This window comes from Mesoplodon densirostris, chromosome 9 (genome assembly GCF_025265405.1).
Source record: "Mesoplodon densirostris isolate mMesDen1 chromosome 9, mMesDen1 primary haplotype, whole genome shotgun sequence".
Taxonomy (NCBI): Eukaryota; Metazoa; Chordata; class Mammalia; order Artiodactyla; family Ziphiidae; genus Mesoplodon; species Mesoplodon densirostris.
In genome coordinates, this window is record NC_082669.1 from 112,992,037 (window position 1) to 113,017,748 (window position 25,712).

The 25,712-nt window shown below is 54.6% G+C and overlaps 1 protein-coding gene across 1 annotated transcript in view; it reads right to left on the reverse strand.

Annotated features, from left to right (window-relative positions):
• PTPRN2 (protein tyrosine phosphatase receptor type N2) overlaps nucleotides 1-25,712 on the reverse strand; it is a 686,072-nt gene that overhangs the window by 88,866 nt on the left and 571,494 nt on the right. The window contains 1 exon segment of the mRNA XM_060107962.1: nucleotides 21,714-21,926. Coding sequence (XP_059963945.1) covers nucleotides 21,714-21,926 — 213 coding nt within the window.

The window sequence follows — 25,712 nt, forward strand, 5'->3', positions numbered from 1 at the left end:
CAGATGTACACAGATACACACACACCACACAGATACACACAGATAGATACGCTATAGACACACACAGATATACACACATAGATACACACAGATACACAAACGCCACACAGAGACACACAGATAGATACGCTATAGACACATGCAGATACATACACACGTACACGGAGACACACATAAACACACACATAGACACACATAAACAGATACACAGACACACACAGACACGCAGAGTCAGAAGGGGCCGCTGGGCCACCTCTGGCCTCCCTGGACCCTCAGAATGGCGTGTCATGTGCACTAACTCAGGCCCCTTCCTTATCAGGACGTGGGCCCCGGCGGGAGGGAAGGGATTTTACACTGTGGACTGAAATACAGAAACGGTACCAGGCTCAGGATGTTTACAGAAAAAACCCTCTTTTTGGTTCTCCTTGTTCTCAAAACATCGCTCCAACTGGTAAAGCCCACACGGGAGGGAATGCAGAGAAGCGCGTACGAGAGGGAAACTGCAGGGTGGATGGGGAACGCTGCCCCCTGGGCGGACACCAGACACGGGGCTCGGGCCTGACGGATGAGCCCCCCACCCGACGGAGCTCGGCTGGGTCAGTGCAGAGTCTGGGGCTGCCTCGTTCAGGGATGCGTGACCAGCCTGGCCAGGGAGGCCCCTCCATGCCTGTGGCCCTGCAGCCGCCAGACCCGGGTCTTGGCCGTCACGCAGCCCCCGGGAGACTCAGCCGGGCGCTCCGCTCCCATCACTTCTGAGCGACCAGGCGCCCTTGGGGAGAATTCAACAGTCACGATTCGGTGACCCCCAGCCTCTGCCCAGTGAACACGTCACCTGCGCCGTCAAACAAAACGACGTCAAGAAGAAGTTTATAAGAGCATCTGAGCCCAAGAGTTGAAAACTTGTTCAGGGGACAAAGGACTCGTTGGAGATCTGAGGGTCCCACACGCCCCTTGCTCTTCAGCTGGTGCCATCAGGGGGCCGCAGCCCACTTGCCCAACCAGCGCCGCGTGCCACAGGTCTCTCAACTCCCGCGGGCAAGGCCTCGGCCACGGGGCTGGTCCCCGCTTCCTGTCCTCTCACGCGGCCGCCGCTTACTGGGCACTAAGGGTTGTCGCGAGGCAGCTGAGGGCTTGCTCTCCCCGGGGACGCGGTGCCGGCTCTTCCCCAGGTCGGAGGATGGCTCAGGCGCTTTGAGGGGGGCCCGGCTGGATGTGAACCCCCAGCCCTGCTAGAGCACCTGGCGACGGGGATCAGTGTGGGGACCTGGAGGAGACAGTGGAAGAGATGAACTAGAAGAAAAAAGGGCCAGCGGTGAGGGTGGGGTCTCCCTGCCGGCCCTCCCTGTCCAGGGCTCAGGAATTTCACACGGTTTGTAAACAACAAATCCGTTTGAAATTCCACCCACATTTCCTCAGAATCTTAAAAACAAAACGAAACCCAGACACAACGGGTGACTGTAATAAGGCAGATGACACTAGGAACCAGGTCTGTGTGTCACTGATTTCCCACTTGCGCGTGTGGAACATTACTTGATTTGGGGAAGGCCCACCACAAAATGTTCCTGCAGTAATTCCTGCGGTTTCATTTAGTTCACCCAGAAGAACAGGTCCGATGAGCTTAGGCTAAGAGAGCTCAGAACACGTCTTCCAAGAACAGGCTCCTCTGGGGAAGGAGATGTAAGATGTTTGAGACTCACCCTCTGAAAAGCAAAACATCAGAGCAGCTGGGTGTCTGCCCGTGGAGGGGCCAGGGATGAAGTGATGGCCCAGCCTGGATTCCTGTCCCTCTTCGGTCCCTGCAGAAAGTGCAGTGCCCTGGGCGGGGCCCTTATGCGACCAGACCTTATGTGAACTTGGGTCAGGCACTCAAGGCCCCCAAGCCTGAGGGCTGTCACTTAAAAATGGAAGTAACAGGACAGTACAGAAGATGAAAAGGGTTCATGTGTGTGAGATGCCCGGTGCGGTGCCTGCCACGAGGTCCCATAGTTAATCAGTGCAACGGTAGAGGTACTGGTGCAGTGAAGATAAGAATAATTCTTTAAACCAGAACAAATTCTGGACGGCTTGGCGAGTTCAAAGATATTTCTAAAGGAAGCAAGAATTTTAGAGGTGGAGGTGCCCACAGAGCATCCACTCAGACCTCCTCATTTGGTAGATGATTAGGACTGACTTACAGGCTCGGTGAAGGCCTCACAGGTGTCTGGTGGTCCCCTGGGACTGAACCTGTGACTCAGGCCCAGCACTCTTCCCGCTGCTGCTGAGAGCGGATTCCCCTTGTGGGTCTTTGTTTTTTAAAAATAAAAGCTGCAGTAAAGATCCAAGAAAAATCGGTCACCCCCATTTCCAACAGCAAACAATGCTGAACACCTGTGCCTTGTCTGGAGCGAGGAAGCCCCAGAGGCTGGCAGCCTGGGTGATGGCGCTTTGCCTGTGCACAGGGGAGGTTCCCGGGCTGCGCAGGGACCCTAGGGGGGTGGGGTGGGTCAGGCCTTCACCATGTGCTTCCATCTGCAAATAAAAATGGGTGCACCTGCTGAGGTGGGACGCCTGACCTCGAACTGACCGTCGTCCCGTTTCTACCTCTGGACTACCTGAGAGGTGGTGAGGCCAGGGTCTCTGGAAGGGTCAGGCGGTGTTGGGACCCCCACAGTGGAAGCACTGCTCCTGGGAGGCCGGGGGGGGTCCTGCCCAGCACCGGTGCCTGGGTGGGAGGGGGTGGGACACACCTGGGGCACAGCAGCCCCCGTGCCCCAACCTCCCGTGAGCACCAGCGGAGGTGTGTTCACACCGAGGGCCGTGAGGAGACATTAGGGGAAACCCTGCCTCCACAAAACTGCCCGGGACACGCCCACCAGGTCACCCCGGCTGCGAGGCAGCTCCTCCTAGAACCTGGCCCGGGGCGCACCCGTTCCTCCAGAGGCTGCAATGAGAAGGGTAACACATTTCACGTCGATTCTTTCTTAGCTTCCAGGAGACTTCCATCCGCTCACATCCCGGAGTCTTGGCGATGCCTGATCCTGAGTCCTGGCTGCAGCTGTTACTGGCTGTGTGACCTTGGGCAAACCACCGAACCTCTCTGGGCCTCAGAGAGGCACCAACCTAGCAGCTCTCGGCAGGCCTGAATGAGAAACCGTGCTGAGGAGGAGCCTTCGGAACCGGGCGCACGCGTCCGGGTGACTGTCAGCCCTCGTCGCTAACCTCCTCAGCAAACCACACGTCCAACACTGTGCTGGATGCTGGGCACGCCGGGCGGATGCAACCAGGGCCCGGCTTCCGGGGGCTCACAGGCCAGCAGAGCTGAGTGGTGACAAGAGGTAGGGAGGTGTCAGGACGGGAGCCCCGGTCAGCGTGGAGCCGTGGGCGGGGACCCGGTGGGACAAAAACAGCTCTGGAGGCTGGGATATGGGCGGTTCGTGTCCGCGGGGCTGCAAGAGCTTCCCCGCGGGTGGGGCTGCAGGTCGGGGAGCAGGGGGACGGGACCATCCCGTGTCACCCCTGGGGTGGCAGTGCTGGTGGCCCCGGTCCCGCATCTCCGCTTTGCCCCCGTCAGTGCGCTTGGGTTTCTGGAATTAAGATGTTGGGAGCAAGCCGTGTCTGTGGCCCAAGGCCCACCTGTGCTGACGGGCTCTGGACACATCGGAGGGAGCCGTTCACCCGCGGTTGGCATCTCTCTGCACCGCGCCTGTGGCTGAGGCAGCGTGGCTCATGGCTGTGGCTGCAGTTTTCCCGGTCCCTTCGGCCTGCAGCTCAGCTCGCCCACGGGGGTCTGCCTGCCGCACCCGGCGAGGCTGGGGTCCGAGCCTCATCGTCCTGACCTGAGACACAGGTTGAACGACGTCTGGCTCAGGTGAGGCTGTTGCACAAGCAGCAGCTGGGGAGCCAGAGCCGCCACTGGCTTCAGACCAACGGGGCTGGGGGAGCCAGGCCACACACACGCCAGGACCGCAAGGTGGCAAGGTCCACCTCCACTGCTGCCCTTGAGCTTAACACAAGCAGGCCAGACCTATGTGTCTGTGACAAAAACAGGGATAACTCAAGAGTGGTTTAGTCGGAGCCGCCCGAGTCTGACGATCATGCCCCCGGGAGGGGACACACCGGTCCCGCTGGCTGAGGACGGGGCTCAGGTGCATCTTCAATAATGGCTTGTTCTGCTTGGTTCCAGGCAGAGTCCCTCCGTGTCCCTGTGGCCGCCGCCTGACCCCGAGCCCTGAGCTCTCACGTCTGGACACGCATCCTCCCCTCCTCCCCTGCCTCCTGCTATGTCACCCTCCTTGCACTGTCACAGGACTCTCTAGGTGTCCCCAGAGAGGCAGGCAGGATGCAAAGAGATGCAGAAATCTCTGGGGGAATCACTGTATGGCCTTTTAAATTAGTCCTTTAGGTTGATTATAGCTTCTAAATTAATAACGGAAATTCTATATTTTCTCCATGCTCTGCACTATTACTTTAAAATTTCTAAGAAAAAATGAACTTCTTTTTAGAACATTACTACCTGACTTAGTAATGGTCTGGCCAGGACACTAACTGGATAGTTTTGAAATCCCTTAGGTTTATGGTTTCGTGGGGATGTTTCAGCCCATGCTCCGCAGATCTGAACCTCTCAGGACGGCCGTCAGCCGTGGGTTTACCAGGGAGCTCTTGCTTCCAGCCTCTCCCCTCCCCAGACCAGATGGTGACGCTGTGAGCCTCGTTCTTCATTTAAAAGTATCATCTCTCCCTAAAAAGGCATCCGCAGTCCACATGGCAAGGATGAAGGCACGACCCCACTGACCCCTTTGAGCCACGGGCTGGGCTTAAACATTTATTTTAAATGTAATTTGAAGTTCCCATCACACAGGGAACTGCTATCAGGTCAAAGCACTTCCCTGAGCTTACTGCCTGCATTTATCACCGATAAGAGCCACGCACGATAGGACAGGACACTCATGTCATCAAGTGACAGACACCACCATCAACCAGACAACCTCCTGTAAGTAACGCCCTGTGAAGGCAGTTTAAAGTGCAGAGCTCTGATCATCCGTGGAGGGCATCTTATTTGAGCAGAAGGTAACTGACAAGGCTAAAGGAGCTACACAGCCTGCTCTGAAAGAAACCTGGAGACTTAGGTTTTGAACTTTTCCTAATTTATAATCCTGGCAGCAAGCAGGAAGGGTAGAATCCACACCCGGAACGCCAACCCCCTGGGTTAGGTCACGGAAACCCCGAAATGACACCAAGCCCATCGAGGTACGAATTAAGGTGCACATTCACTAAAATCCTAATTCCCTTCGACTTTACAGATGCAGCGCCTCCTCAGCGGGGCCTCGTCCTGAGCACAGAGGAGAGTTTGGCAAAGAGTTTTTACTTGGCTGGACAAAGAGGTGCAGCACCTTCCAGCCCCTCCACTGAAAAAAATCTTTTAAGGTGTTTAAGATCCAGACTAACTCGCCTTTAATTAAAAAATGACTTTGCTTATGATCTAGGACAGCACTACTTTAGTAAAAATGATCCTGAGCATTTAGCTTGATGACCTTGAGTTGATAAACACAAGTACAATCCTCGTGTAGCGAGTGATTCACATAACACATAACCCCGTGACCAAGAGGCAGACCTACACATGGGGTCAACCAGCCATCCATGGGTTCCCTTCAAATGGCTCTGTGCTCAGGGTGTCCCCCGTCCAGCGCTGCAGACCACCAGCCGCCGAGCACAGAGCTGGACACCCTCTGGGCTGCACCCGCAGATGTGGGGCGCCTCTCCCACTCGAGTGCTCACTCGGGCTGTGAGCCAGGGTCCTGGGTCCCAAACCACTCCCGCCAGGAGTTTGGCCAAGTCTGTTTTCTCATCCAGTGCCTAAACTTTAGCAGGAAAGAGAAAACCAATGTGTGTGTGAATGAAAAGAAAGTCGTTTTCCGACAGCAGAAGGGAAATCACTTATTTGGGGGCCGTGGTGCTTCGGTTTTCAGGCTGTCTGTCTCTAAAGAGGGGCCTCGGGCCACTCTGGAGAGGTGACTCATCTCAGTGTGGCTGTGCCTTTTTAGCTTCTGGACCCTCGCGGGTGTGGAGAAAAGTCACCGAGGAAAACAGATGCAAGTCATCCCAAGCTCCCGATGAGGATGCTCACACAGTCATGGGGAGACGCTGCGATTTTGCTGTTGAGCCACATTTGTACCACAAATGATGGCGGGGCCTCTACGCTTGGGAAGCAGGTGTTCTAGGGCCATTTGTGTCTTAGGAACAAGTCCCAGGGAGAAGATGAAATCCATCAGTGGGAGAAGACGCCGCCCAAGACAGACCCTGTTCCGCGCTGTGCATCATGGGTCGAGGCAAGGACTCGGGCCCAGGTCACCCGGGTCTGAATCCCGGCTCAGCCACTTAGGAGCTGCGTGACTTTGGACAAGTTGCCTGAGGAGTGCCTCAGTCTCCTAATCTATGGAGTGGGGATGGCAGATGGCTGCACAGGGCTGCTGGGAGGATTCCAAGAGCGAACATGTGAAGCAGTTAACACAGTGCTGGGCGTGAGGCCAGCATGCAACCCCTATCCACACCTTCCTTCTGCTGGACGCAGGCTCCCTGCCGAGCTTCCTCATCTGCAGCCGGGTGCGGGAAGGGAGTCGGAACACCAGGTGAGGTCCTGCTCCCAGGGCACCAGAACTAAAAGACGCGGATCCACTCGGGCTGTCCCTCTGCTGGTCCACGGCACCAAGGGCCGTGTGGAACCCAGTTTGCCGACCGACCGCTGTCTTTAGCAAGAAGAATCTCTCCCCTCCCTTCCTGGGGAAAGCAGAGTTTAGAAGTTTCTAAGGAGAAAAGAACAGCATTTTCACAGTCCCCCTAAATTCAGATGCTCAGTCACAAAATAAACACGTGAAGCCTGTGCCCCGCTATCTTAAAATATCCAAATAGCTCCTCGTTGGTCAAAAAAGGTGAGACAGGAGCAGGCACTCTCCATCAAGAAAACGTGAATCACCCATCTTGGTGCCACTGGGGGTGTTTCCCGCAGGTCCAGCCAGCGCAGCAGACACGCCAGCCCTGCCAGCCACCCCTGAGCGGGGGCAGGTCCGCAGAGCAGAGTCAGTGCAGGATCTGTTTAAGCCCAAGAGCTTCGCATTTTCAGAGGCAGTCCTTAGGGTACGAGGATGCAGACTAAGAAAACAGGATCACACAGCACGTTCTGATGTGCCGTCATCATTTTCTGTAAAGCTGCCTGCTTCTCTGGTACCTATGGAGCCCAGGCCCTGGGATGTGTCTGCGGAGTCTCCAAGTGTCTTATGGTTCTTTGTAACACAACTTGCAGAGTAGGTTAACTAGGACTCCGGAAGAAGAAATCCATCCACACACATAACAACAAATGTGTGAGACAAGCAAACGTCTCATCTCTCGAATCTTCATCTGATGGGGAAATTGCAGAGTGGGGCTCAGTCTGAGAGAAAAGACTCGCCATCCCCAGATTCTGCCAAAGGACAGACAGGACTCCACAGGCTTGAGAAAAACCTCTTTCTTTGTACCTTTCAAGGAACAACGGGAACAAAGCAGTGGACGGCCTGAGTGCGCACACAAAGGCGGCCGGGTTTTTAGGGTTATTTGGGGAGCGTAATTAGTGGTAACAGGGCAAAACCAAGGCAGGATGCACAAAGCCGGGGAGAAAGCAAAATGGGTTCATTAGGGGGTGTGCGGGGGGCGGGCAATTACTCTGCAGACGGAGAAAACGCTCAAAAGGAGTGGCCTCCCTGGGAGGGGCCTGAGCCCAGCTCGCAGGGCACCGATAGCGGCCACAGAGCCGCTGTGACAGAGAGGAGGCACACAGGCGCTCGGCGGCGACAGTAAATACAAGCACTGCGGTCAACGCCCCGAAAGGCAGGAGGCGAGCCCTGGGAAGTCCCCTCGGGGTGGGGGACGGGTGGTGTTTATCTTATTTTTTATTGTGCTCATTTGTATTCTCTAAATTGAGGAGGCATTACTTTTGTAAACAAAAAACCCATACAAGATATGTTTAAAATACAGCAAATTCTACACTGAATATGATTAAACTCGAGTGAAATGTCTGGGGGAAAGCAGGGGACAAAACATCCCGGATGGTCAGGGGCCAGGAACGTCTCGTCAAGAAAAAGCATAGGAAGAAAAGCAAAGCCTTGTCTGATCAGCCGGCTCTCCTCCAATAGCTGTGAGCGCACACCAAGTGTGACACGGAAGGAATGGCCTGGCCTTCAAGGCCGGCGGGGTGGCTGTGAGCACAGAAGCGGGGACCCGTGAAGCGGTTCAGGGGACGGATTTCACATGAACATTCTCACTACGAGTAGCTCACCTGCTCAGCGTTGGTCTGGGGAGTAAACACGGGCGCATATTCTGTGCCCTGGGACGGCTCTCCCCGGGGTCCTGGGGTCCCAGTGCCGCCTCCTAAGGGGGATTGGGGGCCATGAGAACACGGCCATTTCTGGGTAAGAAGCAGAGGACACGCCCCCGGAGGTCAGAGCCACAGCAGGTGCACTGGGCGGCCGTCCTTAGGCAGGCCCAGCCCAGATCCTGCTCCCAGGATGGGGCGCTCGGCACTCAGCCTGTCTCACCATCACTGGCGTGTGTCACAAGGTCGCCACCACCCGTCCTGGGACGCTCTTCACCACCTCCACCAGGCTGCTCAGTGATGCCCAAATAGCGTTTACCTTTCCACGGTGGGACAGCACGCTCACACGTGCTCACACACCCATGTGCACACGCAGGGGAGAAGCACTTCTCCATGGTGGACCCTGAGCCGGGTTCCAGAGCCTCCGTGGGGCGGTGCTCATTCTGACCTTTAACTAGGGATGTGGCACCCTCACCCGCACCCCGACACACTGATGACAGCTTCGGCCGCAAACCCAGGCTCCTCTGGCCGGACTGCAGCTGCGTTAAGTGCCAGGTCCCACGGCGTCAGTCAACTGCCCAGGACAGCTCCACGGCCAGCAGTGTTTACCAAGCGACATCGAGTAACTGTTCCCATCTTGTAAATGTCTTCTCAAAATAAAAGTTATAGACACATTTCAACTAAGAGAGGTGAACATTATGTTCAGCTGGCTTCTAAATCTGGAACAGTCCACCGTCACAAAGCCAGGCCCAGGACACGGACCCCGTCTGCCCCCTCCCAGCCACGCCGTCCTCGCTCCCAGCCCTGTCCCGTTCTCCAGTCATCGCCACGTGGACGGCCTCTCACCCCCCAAACTGAGGACAGCAGTCACTTTCCTGTTCTCTGTCTCCCTCGGCGTCCAGCACAGGTCGGGGAGGCTTCGCCAGATGCCCGCTCACTGGTGGGCATCACCTGCAGCCAGCAGCCCCTAGGGGACCAGGTCCCCACCCCTGGGCGGCGGCCGAGATGCTGCAGGAGCTGGAATCAGGCCCCGCGGCCGGAGGCGGAGGCTTCCTGCTCAGACCAGGCAGGGCTGGGAGGTCATTTGTGAGCCCAAGCTGGCATCTCCAGGGTGTTCTCATTCTCCAGAGCTTTACAGTGCAGGGTGCACAGTCACAAAATTTGCAGCTGGCGTGTCGCCTGAAGGGGGGCTTAGAAGGTGCGTTACTAAGTGCGCGGACTTCCTCCAGAACGAATCGGACGTGCCCACTGTGGACCAGGTGCCCCCCGCACCCCACCTAAGACCTGTCTGTCCTTTCAGACCTGAGACACGCTCCATCGGCTCTGCCCCCGGTCAACATCAGGGCAAAATCGGGAAAGAACTGTGACAACAAAAAACACAGACTCCAGCGAGCATCGTCCCCCTCCCCTAACCCGTAGTTACCGTGGATTCCGTAACCATCTTTAATGCTTCGGCTGAAAGTTGGAATTTGAGACCCAGGGCAGAGTGTGTCTGACACACAACCCCTGCAAGACCCCAGTTCTCACAGGAGGGCTCCGGTCCAGCGGCTCCAAGCCCCCTGGCAGGGCCGCCATCCGTAGGACAAATAAAACAGTAAACACCTGGACTCCTGCGGTGGACGACTCACCAGACAACTGTGCTTCAAGGGTCCCCAAAGTCAGAGATGCCTCACAGCTCAGGGTTCAGCTCGGCCTCTGTGAGGGAAGGTGGCCTGGAGCGGCCCCACCTGTGTGCACCGGCTTTTCAGTTTCATGTTTCATATTCAGACGATTAAAAATAGCCAAGTCAGGTGGAAATAAACCGCCCGCCTCTTCACAGCAACCTGGGCCTGACGTGGCCTAAGAGCATCAGCAGCTGCTTTCTGTGAGACTTCTGTCACCTTCCTAGTTTTCTTCTTGCTCAAAAGATACTGAATCCTCATCACCTGTCATCACCACCAACGTCACTTTGGTCCACATTACAGGGCTCAACGCTCCCCGTGCGCGGCGCGCTTCCGGACGCCGGAAGTCAAGGGTGATGGTTTTCGCGGGAGTTCTAAACGCTTCCCCCGACCGGCTCCTCTCATATCCATACCTTAGAGTCACGTGTCAGCTTTTACTGAGCGCTGAGAGGTCCCCGCTGGTGCGGTGGGCTCATTCTCCCGACCTGGCGTTTTAGGAAACTTCCTCGCCTTCCAGGAGGACACGCCGGGTAAGGAACAAGCCGAGTTCTGAACCCAGGTCTGTCTCAGCCCCTGATGCGAAAGTCCCTCCAGGTGTGAAGGGTAATTCCGGGGCACTGGAAAGGGCTCTCGGGAGGGGCCCACGCTGGGCGGGCAGAGGGTGTAGGGTCCAGGCTGGCGGACAGATGGGATGCCCTGGAGGATAAAGCAGGTGGAGGGCTTTCAGAGTGTGGACCGCGGTCTGCACAAAGGTTCCGAGACAGAAGCACACAAGGGAGAGTCCAGGGGTTGATGCGGACCAGCCAGGAGCACAAAAGGTATTCACAGCTCCCCATTCTGCCTCATTAAGGCAAAGGGCAGGGCCGAGGCGGGGCGGAGGAGGAGGAAGCAGCTGCCTCTGCTTCTCAGAAACAAACGCACATCATTCTGGGACCCAGTTGCTCCATGTGAAGCTGCTGTGAATGGCGATCCTGCTGCACGACGCAGAGAGCTCTGAAGACCTTTGTCTGGGGGCTGCACCGCTGATGAGCTGGGTGACTGTGGGCAAGTCACTTTCAGTCTGTTTTATCTCAGTTTTCCCAGCTGTGAAATGAGGGCTCTGACCTCTAAGGCCTGCAAAATCTGTCACCTACCACCAAGAGGGGACAGGTGCCGAACTTCCATAGCAAGTCCGAGTTGGCAATGGCCCTCGAGTAAAACCAGCGAGCGGGGTGTCCTGCTGCTCAGGAGGAGGGGCTGGGAAAGGATCCAAGGGCAAGTGGACACTCAGGACACTGCTGGCCGGGGGACAAGAGCTGTTTGTCGCATGCAGGGCACCAGCTCTGCTTTGCTGCCTCTCTTGGAGTTGATGTGAAATCTGTAGACCCAAGACGTGCCTGGGAAATCCACCTCTAAAAGCAGGGGGCTACCAGGAGCGGGTGGTGGGGAGCAGGCAGAATTAGAATGCACCATTTGGGCTTCCCTGGTGGCGCAGTGGTTGAGAGTCCGCCTGCCAACGCAGGGGACACGGGTTCGTGCCCCGGTCCGGGAAGATCCCACATGCCGCAGAGCGGCTGGGCCCGTGAGCCATGGCCGCTGAGCCTGCGCACCCGGAGCCTGTGCTCCGCAACGGAAGAGGCCGCAAAAGTGAGAGGCCTGCGTACCGCAAAAACCCCCCAAAACAAAAACAAAAACAAAAACGCACCATTTCACAGTCATCGTCCGGGAAACACAGGGTCCAAGGTCAGAAAAGAGGCAGTTCAAAAGCAACCGACAAAAGAATCTGAGATTTTTTTCCCCCTAGTTTTCTCCCTCACGTTTCAATTTCAAATCTGTGGTCACTGAACTCAGTATTTTTCTTCTTGAAGGTGGGGGAGGAAAGGGAGGCCAGGGTGGGGAAGGTAATCCTGATACAGGTGAACCAGCTGTAACCTCCCTGCCAACTGATGACTGTTTTACAAACACATCTGCGTTTGATTTCCTCCCACTCGAGACCCTCTTGGGTTCTAGTTAGAGTGTATGTTGTGCTGGCTTATGAAAGACGTAATTCTAAAAATATTCCTTTGTTGGTTATTCTTCTGCTTCACTGTCTTTAGAAAACAATGAAAATGACAAAATGCTTACCTATAGAGCAAACCCAAAATTTTAAACTTTAATTGGATGATGTACATCTAGTTACATATTGACACTAACACCCTGTGCACGCTAATAATCCCACATCTGTCACACAAACTCTTCTAGCTGATTTGCGATTAAACATCACAAAGTCAATCCAAGTTGAAACCTGTGCTTCGTGTCCCTAACCCTCAAGCACCCTAGAGAACTGTGCGTTTTAAAGCATCTGGACTTACTTCCTGACATAATCATTTGTGAATCTTCCCTTTCCTACTCTCCAAATAATCACAAACACAGACACATACAAACATACCCAGACACCTAATTTTGCTGGTTGCATTATCTTTTACATTCAAAAATCTTAAGAGAAGGGCCTCCCTGGTGGCGCAGTGGTTGAGAGTCCGCCTGCCGATGCAGGGGATACGGGTTCGTGCCCCGGTCCGGGAGGATCCCATATGCCGCGGAGCGGCTGGGCCCGTGAGCCATGGCCGCTGAGCCTGCGCGTCCGGAGCCTGTGCTCCGCAACGGGAGAGGCCACAACAGTGAGAGGCCCGCGTACCGCAAAAAAAAAAAAAAAAAATCTTAAGAGAATACTTTTTCACAACTGTCACCTTCCTAATTGGAAATCACCTTTATGAAAATCTTGCCCTTGCTAATAGAGAAATAACCTACCAAGATTCCATTTTTAATTATCAGCAAGTCTTCCAAAGCAGGAAACCCCAATGGAGACTTTAAATATTTTGAGCAACAAAGTTTAAGAACAGTTAATCAGATGGAGAAGAGAAACACTGTTACATAGCTTCTCTAATGTCACAGATGCCGTTACTGTGATGTTCCTGAAAAAGTGACTAACGCTGCATAGACCCACGTGCAGCACAGACAAACCCTGCCTGGTTCCTGAAACTCCCTCTATTCCATCTGTCCGTGACCCTCTCAGATCTGGGCTCAAGCTTCCCCATCGCCTCTCTCTCCTCAACACAGGCTTCAGCTCCAAGAAGACGTCTGTTTGTTGCCCAGCCTTCTGGCTTTGTCTGCTCCATCCTCTCCCGGGCACCCCTGCCTCCATTTCTCTCCGTCTGAGCCCCTCGCTCACCTTCTCTGGGAAGCCCTCCCTGACCACCCCAGGCCCGCTGGGGCCCATCACAGAGCTGCTTGTCTCAAGCACACGCCTAACCCAGTGTGAACCGGTCCTGCCTGTAAACTCCAATGGGAAATAAAGTTCTCTTCTGCCCCTATTGTTTCAGAAACTGTGACTCTATCATTGCAAGAAATAAATTCTGCAAAAAACACTTCCTGGAAGAGTTCTAAGTTCAGCCACGCAGCCTCCCCAAGGCTCTCTGAGGTGTTCATTCCTCAAGGGTGACCCGCACGCCAACAGGGATGCAGACACAGATGCAGGCTCTGGGGGCCACACCCAGGCCGGGGCAGCTGCCGGCGAGGAGTGGGGAGAAGGGAGGGGCGGTCATGGGGCCGAGGCACAGAGACTCCAAACCAAAGGGGCCTCGGGAGAAAGTGATGCTGACGTCCAGTCGTTCCCTGGGTGGGACAGACGGCCTGCATCGGGGGCTCAGGCTCGAGTTGTCCTCCTCCCCCCGGTCCCTAAATATTCCTCCTCTGATGCCTGGAAATTGCTGTCACCGCCCGATGCTCCTGGGCTGGGCTGTGCACTTGCTCTTCCTGAAGCCTGCCCTCCTCTGAATCCGCGACTCCTGTTGCTCTGAAGGTCCGCGCCGTCATTCCTCCCCTGACCACCTTCTGTAGTCTCTTAGCCTCTTTCATGCCAGGTCCGTGATGTGCTAGGAGCTGGGCTTGGCCATTGTTGACAGGCTAGTGCCCTTCACTGCAGGTGATGCCACGCGGCACAGAGGCGTCCTCTGGTGCCCATCAAGTCCGCCTGAGAGTGGATGGCGCCCATCGGGGGTGCATGGCGCCCATCGGGGGTGCGTGAGAGTGCAGTGCCCTTGGGCCAGCCTCCGGGAGCAGGGACCGGGCAGCTCTGTGGGCTTCTGCTCTCAGCGGCCTGCCCTGGGCTGTGGTCTGCAGACGCTGCCTGCAGAGAGCTGGGCTCTGGTTGAAGAGGCCTCTGGGGAGCTGCCCTCACCTCTTCCTGGGGACAAACGCCCTCCCGGGGAAAACGGGTGAGCAGAAGCTAAAGATGTTGGGAGACAAGCCCTCAGAAGGGGAGACGGGTCTTCTGGGCCTGTTGAACCTTGCGGAGAACCGTCTTGCTCACTTACAGTGACCCTCGGTCTCTGATTACCTGCCTTCTAGAATTCCTTCCCCACCCTCCTACCGTTTTGGTCTAAATCCCTGTTTAATCCATTTTTCACACTTCCCTTTACTGCTTCAGGCTTCTCCTCCCAGCGCCCACCTTTCAGGACGGCTCAGCATCCTCTCCGAGAAGCCGACGGCAGCAGGTCCCCAGGGACACCTGGCCGCACACAGGCTACCTCCCCCCCAAGGGATGCCCAAGCTGCGCCCCTCAACCGGGCAGGGGCGACACTCGTACTAGGGCAGGCCTGGGGGGCGGGGAGCGAGGGCCCCTTCTGACTGGGGGTGGCCTAGACCCAAATCCACAGACCGAGTCCACCTTCCTCTGCAGACAGTGGAATGATGACTGGACCGATCTCCGCTCCTGGACAGACGGGGGAGAAGTGCTCCACAGAAGTCCCTGGAACGCTATCTCCACACCTGGCCTTCCCCACGATGACTGGATTTCCTAGAACAGTCCAGATCTCCAGGTTTCTCTCCGGTTTTCCCTCGAGGTACACTGCTTTCTTTCCAGACTGTATGTGCCAAGTTTTCATTTAGAAAATGCGCCTGCGTCTCTGGACCAGGGCCTGATGGAGAGAAAGCAGCCCATGCAAAGGCGAGGAGGTCCTAAGTGCACACTTGGGCTGGGAGGGCCGGGCCCAGAGCCGAGCAGCTGAGACGAATCCCACACCTACCGACAGGCACTCCTGAGCACCGCTGTCGCCACGGACAGCGGCCCCGTAAACAGAACTTAGATGTGAGATGCACTGGCCCCTCCACGACCTTCTCTGACCTTCAAGAGCCCAGTGAAGAGTACAAAGCTCCTTCCTTCCCACCTTGTGGTGAGGAGAGCTGGGCTCAGAGGAGGGCTTGGCCCAAGTTCCAGCCGATGTCACAAGGGTGGGAAGCACGGGCTTGAACGAACTTAAATATTGGGAGAGAAAGAAACTTAAAAAATGGAAAGTGTAGCAAAAGGGAAAGAGACTAGGAAGACCAGCACGGACGTGACGAAGAGCCGTGGTCCATGGAGCCGCTCTCAGCGACGGAGAAGCTGGCCCAGCCTCAGAGGACAGCGTGGTCCTCAGCACGAACACTGGGAGGGGCCTCCTGGGGCCTCGGCAGGGTCCTGCCCCACACTGTCCCTGCAGCCCCGCCCAGCTTTCCTGCCTCCAGGCCCTGCTCCACAGGTCCACCCTTACTTGGGTCCACAGCCACAGCCACGAGGACACCGGGTCTGAGCTCATCCTCCTGCCTGGCACGCCCCCCATGCACCCGGGGGGCCATCTTTGTGGGTCCCCCATGCCTTCTCCACCCGCTGGCGGGCTTTGCGCCCCTCCCTGTGACCCTGCAGTGTTTGATGTCCACGCCGTGCCAACTGCCCCTTGTCACTCTGGGACGTGCTGCTCACTAGGGCTTCACGTGGGTTTATAGCAAATGAAACCATCAGCGGAGCACAGAAACGGTGCCGACTCTTCCTAAGTCTCCCTCCACGAGGAGGAAGGTGGCGGCGGGGCCATCAGATCCGGGGGCCGGGGAGGGGTCACAGCCTACCCCATGCCACTCCTCCACGTGTACAATGAGCCCTGCTTGCCCGGAGAGGCCACACGGTGTGGACCAGTGGCCAGAGGTGGCTTTCGAAGCACCTCTGTGGGCATCGCTTGGCGGGAGGCTGTAGCTGGGGGCAGAGGGCAGGGACTCTCAGGGGGTCTTCCCGGGCCCAGGGCACCATCTGGGCTGCTCCTCTGGCTTCTGCAAGGTGGAAGGGTGCTCTGATTCTGACAGCGAGTGGGAAAGGCAGACTAGAACATTCCCCGTATTGAAGTCGATTAAAAGGATGCACCTCCCTTCGTCACCCCCCAAACTGTCCCCCACCTAGCAGCTGGTGAGGACCAGACCTCCCTCTCAGACACACTTTCTTCCCTTGGCTGTGACAGAACAAAATGGGAGGACCTGGGAAAAGTCGCTGGACACAGAGGAGGGAAGATAAGCCCCCCTGCTGCCCCCGCTTCCCAGACGTAACTGCCTGGCCGGCCTTGAGAAACACTTATTTGAGTAAAATCCAGATCTGCTGACACACCAGGAAAATGAAAACAGACCAGAATAAGTAACGCAGGATCCAGAAGAAGCCGCAGAATCCAGGCCTCAGAAATCTTCGTATTAGATGCTCCTGTCTTTTATTTTCAACTTATCTCACTGAGGGGTCTGTTATTTTTAATTAAGTCTGATCTAATTATCATTGTCTGATCAGGGAAGTGGCTGCTATATTAGGACGGCAACATGTTTTCTTTACATGTTTAGATATTTCTTTGGCAATCTTTCCAGACTTCAGCCTCCCCTAGAAGATCTGTTTCCAAATCTCAGGAGCTATTTTTGAGGTTTCTGTTGCACAGAAACCAGAGAACGAGCATGGAGTTGCTGCTTTTGGAAACCACATGTTTGAAAATTTAAGATTTATGAGAAAAACATGCTACACATTCAGGTCTTCCAGAAACACGTTCAGGCCCAGAGTAGAAAGGTATCTGGAAGGTTTGACTGAGCTTGCAGAACAGCTTGTTGGCCCTGATACTGATCCCCTGACACTGAACACACAGACAAAAAGCAGGTCCTGGAAACGCTCGAGGTGGACAGGTCCCTTTGCTCTCATCACCCAAAAAGTGAGTGAGTTTTCCTTGGGTTCTCACAAGGCTGCCTTGATGAGCATGGCGTGACTTAAAGTAGAGAGGAGCCCAGGCCTGTCTGGGGGTCGTGGAGGCAGGAAGGCCCCGGGCCTCGTCTTCAGCAGCCGGGCTTCTACCTGACAATACACCCCCTTGCAAAACCAATCAGAATTGGGAAAGTTTCGAGTAAATTCTGCCTGTGGACATTGGTACTGCCAGCTACTTCTGCAAAGGCAAAACCTGAAAGATTCCAGTTCTCAGGCTCGACTAGGTTATCACAGAAAGAAATGTTCTTTAATAGCATTTCAGGGCTCCCTTCCATTTTTGAAGCTGGACAGATTTTGCTTATTGGAAATTTGCACACAAAAGTATTTTGACCTGAGAATTTAAACATAAAGCCAAGCCAAGGCACTGTAAGATGCACGGCTGACTGAAATGGGAAGGGCTATGGTAGACACTGGTGGTGGATCAAGTATACCCCAGGAACTCACTGTTTTCCACCTCAACTGGGAAAGGTTTCTGTGCCGACTGCTACACCAAGCACGGGAGATTCACCTAGAAGGGCCCCTGAATCAAAGGCCAGGAGAACAGCCGACTTGGGACCTGCCCTCTCTTTGACAGCCTGGCGCTCCTCGCTCTCAGGGGCGAGGACGGGGGGCCTCTGGGCTCCTGGGTGCGTCAGCCTGAGTCGGGGTGAGGGGACGGTGGCCGTCGTTTCCCCAAGAGTCTGGAGCTAGCGGGCTGGGCCCCAGGCGGCTCTCTGCAGGGCGCCCTCCCGACCGCTTCCTCTCCTCTGGGTCTGGTTCCAAAGGCCCCCAGATACCCAGGGAGCCTGTGGGCATTGGGAGACAAACCATCAAAAGAGGCCTCGCCAGCAATTCCGCAGGAGCCTGTTCCCTCACGTGGGGAAGGGGAGTGGCCGCTGCTCTGGGATGATCAAAGCCTCAGAGACACGGACTCAACATTCAAAGAGACTCGGGGAGAGAAAGGCGGGGACGCCTTCTAATCATGTAACTGCTTGTTTCTGCGCAGTTTTACCCAATCCCCATGCGCAGAAGTAGGACAGTGACGTGACAGAACGCAGAATGTGCTGGTAGCCTCGCCTCACAAGCCCGCCAGATGCCCTTGGGGAGCGCGTGTGTGTAAATACACACTCACGTGTGCGTACAACATACGTGTCACGTGACATGCCAATCGGGGGAAAACAGGAATAAAAGTAAAGAAATTGGCTTTTTAGATCAGGAAATACAGACTTAATCCAAATACATGATGTTGCTCTATGTGGAGGACAAAAATAACATTTACTAAAACAATGGGGGAAAGTTTGGCAGCAGAATTCCATTAAAACGTGACCTTTAAGGATGGATTTCAGTTCTTCTACAAGTTAACATACCCAAATCTTTCAAGTTTGAGCAAATTAATCTTTGATAGATTACCTTGTGAAATTGATATCCTGTTATGTGTTAAAATATGAGTCTATTAAGAAAGATGTGATTTTCCAATAGGTAAAGCAAACGAAAATACACACACGTGTAAACTAACTAAGAATCTTTAAAATGCTGACTCTGTCTATGAGATAGTTCTACTTTAAGGGAGAAGAGGAAAAAAATGTTTAAACGTGTTTGCATTCGAAGCTAATAATGCAAACTACTCACTGTTTGGAAACAATTTATGAAAAGCTCACTGATGTTTCAGGAACCCTCCATGAGTCCGCTGGGACCTCAAACCCCAAAGCACGGATTAGGAGCCTGCAGGGGCGCGGCACAGACCACCAGGGACCGCAGGGGATGGATACTGGAAGACGTAGACCAGAGCTTTATGAAGGGCCAACCACACGAGGGCCTTCCCACTAGAAGAATCTGGCAACACCACCCCTGCTGTGCAGTTTAATTAGGACACGTGGCCTCTCTGGCTCTCTGGGAAGAAGGAATCACACGTCCAGTCCCTCCTCCAGACCACCAGCCCCTCCCCTCCCCTCCCCTCCCCTCTCCCCCAAGGCCTGTGCCCTGCCTCCTTCCTGCAAGAGAACACTCAGGTCTTTCGTTTAAAGGGTGACCTCATAGGCTAGTATCAGGAAAACCTATGACACTGCCACCTACCAGTCCACCGTTCCAAGGCCACTCACTTACTTCTATACTTACACAATACTCTTTTTCTCCTTCAGAAACTTTATGAAATGAACTGAATATTTCCATCATGTCCCCATGAAATAAAACATAATATTAAATTGTTCAATTTTCCTTGTAACCCCGTGATGAGAATTACGCTGAGGTGATCCATAACCTCACCTGTATTGTAGAATTAGCAAAGTGCAGAAGTTCAATGATTTGAAAACGAAGCGTGGAAGCAACAAGATACTGTCCTAAAATTATTGTTTTGTGCTTGAAATACTTTAAAGAACTTTTCAGACAGGTTTTTAAACTTGAAGGGGGTCTCCATGGCAGTTATAGAGAAACCTAACAAAGTATGGATACATGAATGAATGAATACCTGCTTCGTTTACAAATGTACAATCTTCTACGCGTAACGACACTCTTACAAGTCCTTAATCCATGACTCAGCTAGATGGAGAGCTAAAAATCATGACATCCTTATCCCCATTTGCTGAGTGTGTTCTGCTAGAAAACAAATCAAAACACGGCAGCCTGGTGCCAGCATGTTCTCACCGGTAAACGGTCCACTTTGAGGGGGCAAAGCTCCACATTTAATCAAAGTAGTTCCCACAAGGGTGTCCTGTAGTAATTTCAAAACTAAGCCCACCAGAAAATCTTCACAATAATTTCATTTCCAAGTTTTCCTAGATCCTATTTTTAAAGGAAAAGTTTTTTTCTGTGTTCTCCCCCCACCTTTTTTTTATTATTATTAATCTGGATTGAAGAAAAGCACACATTTCATTTATTGTCTGGATTACAGATTCTTATTAAACAAACCAGAGCTCATTATAAAATCAATATCAACTTAACCACCATGCCCCCAGGAGGAACCACATAAAGGTCACTCCAAGAAATTCAAACAATTTTCCTGCTGGAAGGGCATGATTTTAATTACAGATACTATTAATTAGAGATGTCACTGGGAAGCTTTTTTTTCTGTTAATTATCACAAACTCAGTCCTAAGTGTGCATTTGCAACCTGCACTTTTGTCAGAATGAGTCACTTCTGCATGCAAGTCCAACCTTTCCATTCTATCAATATTCTATATTCGAATTTCAAAGCATATCAAAGGATGCCGTGCTTTCTACAAACCTCCGCCCGTACGATCTGCCATCTCTCACACACCTAACAGAACTAGTGCGATAATTTATCTATGTCCCGGCACAGGCTTGGCCCAGAAGACCCAAACGCCTACACTGGTCTTGCTCAATAGAATTTCTGGATAAATTCTTACTAGTTTGTGTGACATTTTTTTCCAAGCTTCTTCTTCAAATGTGCTTTTTCTTTTGCTTTGAAGAAAAGCTAGCCCCTGAAATGCCATCTCCCACACATTTGAAGTTGCTGTTTCTTTATAAGAAAAGATCGTACTGACCAGGCTTCTGACCCCCTCCAGAAAACCAGAGGTTTTCTTCATTCAACACCACCACCAAGAGTTTTGAAGTAGGGAAAATAGTACTTTCTGGTCTCTCTTAAGCAGAGCGATGTTATCAGTTCATCCCAGCACCTTACGTGAGACAGGGTCAGGGTGGCTCTCAGACAAGCTCCTGGGGTGGGGGGTGATCTAGAAAGAGCTTGAGCAGCCCCCCAGCAGTGCAACTGTGATGATAGAATGATAATATTTATAGACGCGACTGTAAAACAGGATGCATTATTTACACGACATATTCCATATCACAATCATGTAACTTCAGAAAACAAAGACTACTCCAATGGGAGAAAATCTTTTACAAAATGTATCGACTGAACTTCAGAAAACGTGATTAAGTAAATTACTTCCCAAATGGGAAAATATACTTGGAGTTGCATTATATTTTATGTTAGAAGAAATCAAATGCCCTGACTGGTATATATTCTGGGCTTGCATGAAGATGTATTTTCATTACAGAACATTATTAAATCTGGAGTGTGTGCTACGGAACTCCCAAACATTCTGTGAATTTTTTTTTTATGTCCAATTTTGTCTGAACCTCCTCCCCTCAGTCTCATTGGTTCCAGTTTTTTCCCAGGTGTGTCTGGACTGTTTCTGCATCACCAGTGCATGGCTCCACCACTGCTCTCCTGAAGACATCCTTGGTTTACTTTCCATCTATCAGCCTTAGATGCCACTTTATCCAAATAACAGCGAAGGTGGCAACAGATCAGGTCAGAGGATCTTTTCACATAAGACCCTGAGAAAGTCGATGATTTAAGAGACATCTTCATACATCTACACAACCAATTTATCTTGCAACTCTGGCATTTTTTATTAATAGTGGCCAAACTAAGGAAGATAACAGATAATACATAATTCATGTATTATACTTTTTTCACATTTCTAATTAGCAGCCCGCTTTCACAGCTAACATGAGACCATCCCAGAACAGCATAAGATTAATTTAGAGCAGGAAAACTAGGGTTTCAAGGTATTTACATGAATGCTAATGAGAAGTTTCAAATCATCATCACACAAGAACCCAAACTCTGAATAAATGAACAACTGCTGGGAATGGGGGAGGGGCCAAAGACGACTTAAACAATCCGTCCATTCCAGTGGTGAATGGAATTGAAACAGCACTTAGAAAAGTCTCTTTTTACCTGGTAGGCGTTGGTGGCATCGGGGTCCGGGTCGCCCCCAGGTCCCGAGAGCTTCTCCTTCAGCCTGTACTGAGGGCTGTGTCGTAGGCAGTAGATGACGCCAGACGCCAGCAGGACCGCCACGATGGCCACGATGGAGACCAGAGTGAGCACGATGAACTTGGTCGAGTCCTCTCGTTCTGCCTGGTGAGGCAGAAGCTTGGGTTTGCTTTTCTGCAGAATAGGAGAGGGAGCAGGTTACTACCCAGTGAATCATGAGTCCTGAAAACCATCCCTTCCAAACGCAACCTAAAACGTAAAGCTCTGGGCTGGCACTGAAACAACAACAGGAGGGCATCCAGAAAAGCAGCCCTCGGACCAGAAGCTAGAGTCATTTCAACACAGCGCACCACAGACGGCAATGTTTTCACAAAGAAAGTCATTAGAGGCATCACTTTTTTTTTTTTTCTTAACGGCCGCCGTTTTTCAAACTTTACGATATAAAGTATTTGGCAGCTAATTCACTGCCTTAAGTAAAATAAAGCCTTCGTCCCTTCTAAAGAGGTACGAGGGGAGAGGATGCTTCACGAACTGTGGAGCTGGGGTGGGGGGATCGGAGGGGGATGCCTAGCTCCTGCTGTGGGTAAGAGTACCAGCAGAAGTCCAACCAGCGAGCCTGGTTCTGTGAAGCGTCACGCTAATATTCTTGGCTGTATTGCAGGGAGTTGCCATCCCGGAAGCCCCTCCGCTCGCCTTCCAAGGCACGTCCCCTCGACCCCTCGTACAGACCTCGGACCTGGGCCGCGTCTACACCCCGCACAGACCCCGCACTTCACACCTCGGCGCTTTTCCTTGAAAGGAGCCACGAGACAGGGGCGCACTATGGTCCAGGAGTTCACTTCTCGGCGGGTGAAAGGTAAAGGAGCCCAGGTCCGTCGGATTCTCCTGCTTCAGGGGGGCGGGGTGGGGGTGGGGGTGGGTAAGAACATCCTTTCGGTGCGTTGCACGAGTCTCCATGCGCGCAAAGTTGCACAGTGCTCGCCCTCATTAGCTTCATTATAAGGAATATCAGCAACAGTTAAAAACGCCAGGGGACGACAGAGACTCCGGCCAGCACACCCTTCCGCAATTACTCGGGGCATGAATAGAAAGGCACGCCCCCGCCCCCGTCCCGGTTGCTACAAGATGAGGACAATTAGCAAACTCCTTTCCACCACCTAATTTCGCGTGGTAACAAAATGGATTTTTCCCCATGAATGCCTGGCCGGCCTATTCATTATCTCTCTTCTATTAGTAATTTTCTGCTCCGTATTCAGCCTCCCAACTCTTCATTTCCTCCTGTCTCCGAGTGTACACAGGGCCTCTTATGTCAGGCCGGGCCATTTTTATCTTGTAATCATAAAGGCCACCAAAGCAATTATCGCCGGTCCTGACTGGAAAAGCTGGTCATTAATTAGCCTCCTTTTGCCTTCGGTGGCGCGGATTAGCTGGTGCCGGGACTGGGTTAATGGAAACGCGGGTGAAATGAGAAAAGACGCCGGATTTTCTCGCCTGGATGCGAGGCTCCGAGGAGGGCAGCAGGTCCGCCAGCGGCGGGAGGGACGGAGGCGCGAGGACGCTCGGGGGAGGCGCGGAGTGGGGGGGGGGTCGGGGGAGGGAGCCGGGACGCCCGGGGGCGAGCGGGGCGCGGGGCCCTCGGCCTGGAGGGAGCGGCGGGCGGGAGACCCTCCCCATCCTCTCTCACCCCTCCCCTCGCCCCTCCCTCCCCGGCCCAGAAAGAAGTCACCCGGAGGGCTGCCGGCTGCCAGCCGCGCGGGCCCCGCTTCCCCCCGGCACCGTGTCCCCGCCCCGCGCGGCGACAGGCCGAACCGCAGAAATAAACCGGAGGGACCCGGCCGCGGTGCCGGAGACCCGGGCGGACCGGGAGGGGGCCCGACACCCCTGTGCCCGGCTCCTCGGCCCCCGCGCGGTGCCGCTGGTTCACGCCCGTTCCCCCATGGCCGGTTCAAGGGGAGCGCTCCCCTCTCCAAGCCCTCCGGCCCGGGACGCTCCCCTGAGAGGCCGGCGAGGCTCCGGCCGCCCGGGTTCCCACCCCGCCGATGCGCCCCTCCCCCCACTAGCGGCCCTCCGCTCCCGGGAGAGGCCGGCTCCGAGCCTCCGCAGATGAGCGGGGACAACAAAGGAGGGCGCGCGGCCCGCGGAGGGGGCGTCCCGCTAGCCCCCCGCTCGGCGCCCCCAGCCGTCACTGCATCCCCCACTCCGCCCCGGCGCAGGCGACCGGCGGCCCCCGCCCCCCCCACCAGGGGAGCCCGTCCAGGCGTCGGGGGGACCCCGCGCGCCCACGTGGCTGACCGCGCCCGGGTACGGGGACTTCCCGAACCCTCCTGCCCCGCGACGTGAAGCGCACACGCCCGCGGTGAGCAGCCTGGCTCCGAGGGGACGCGCAGCGCCTCGGTGGGTGGCCACCACCTCAGTGCGTAGCCGACGGGGCGGTCGCCACCGCGCGGAGGACTGAGGACCTCCGGAGGGTCCGGCCCAGGCGCGGGGTCTCGCTGGGTAAGGGGCACAAGCGTAGCCCGGTTGTCGCTCAGTTCCAGGTGGGAGGCCGTGAACGCGCAGGGGCCCCCTAAGGAGGCCGGCAGCGGCGACTGCACTTTACCCTGGCCCGGGTCTGGGGCGGCAGGAGAGACCCCGGCGGGGCGCTCCCCCGGGAGGGAGGCCGGGCAGCCTAAGCGTCGCCGCCCGGCCGGCTCGGTCCTTTTTGCCGGAAACCGACGGTCACCGTGACCCGTACGCTGCGCTCGGCCGGGGAAGCGGAAAGGGGCCTGCTCGGCCTCCCCTCACGCAGCGCTTGGAGTTTACTCAGAGGTCAAAGAAAAATGTCAAGGAGGGTGACTGCCCGGGTCCCTCCTCCCTGCCCCCCCCCCACCCCCGCTCTGTCTCCGGCCAGCTGCGCAGCCCCCGCTGGGTCCCAGGTGCTCCCGGGGAAGAGGACGGGACTCCACGCCCACTGAGTCCCACTTTCTACGGTCCCGTCCAGCTCCCCGCCGCCTTGGCCGGAGCTGCCCTGCAGGGAAGGGGTGGCAGTGGTCCTCCCAAAGCCAGGAGAGGGGTCTGGAGAGGCTGGGGAGGGCGAGCAGCGGGTCAAGGAGGGGCCTGGACAGCGGGGGGCGGTCAGGGAGGAGGGATCTGACCAGGAGAGGAAGGAAGCCTGTTGGGGACAGAGAGCGACGCGCCGGTTTGGACCACTGTGACGCTGAGGCCGCAGGATCTTAGGGCCCGGCTGGGAATCCTGCCTCTCGCTGGCCCCAGGGCACCTCGGTTGGAACCCAAAAGTTGCTCTTCCTTGGGGCGCCCTCGATGACTTCAGCGTCCTACCTAGTGCTGTCGGGAGGGTCAAGCGGGGAGGAAAAACTCTTGGCTGCAAGTCAGGGCTGAGGAATCCCGGAAGAAACAAAAATTCATACTTTTTTTTTAAAAATTAAAGAGCGTGAACTCCGTCCTCGGCACAGTGATTGAGTTTAAATAACTATGATTATTGTATATCCTTTCTTTATTGTAGAGTTAAAAAAAATCTTAAGGGACCCCTGCTAACCAGGAGATTTAAGAGAAAGCAATGGGTGCCTTTGCTTAAAAGTGAGTCTGACCCTCTGTCCTGCCCAGGAGTGACCTGGGTCCCTGCTCCCCCAGGCCGAGAGGCTGTAACTACAGGTGCTTTCCTGCAGTCTTGTCCTGGGGCTGAGCCCTGCCGAGAGCCCTCCACTAATTAGAGGCATCTTGTCAGTCTTGACTTGAAATTGAAAGAAAATAATGTTTAAATATTTATGACTTTGACATTTACAGTCAGGCCGCCTCCTTCTGTACAGTGGCAGCTTCCCCCCTGGAAAGTTTGGAGCAGGGGAGGGGTGAGGGGGGAGGTGGAGGAAGCAGCAGTCCCAAGCAGCCTGGTCACACAGGGAGCACAGGGTGTCTGTGTACCCCAGGGTGCAGGCGACACATATACAAGCACTTAATACTAAG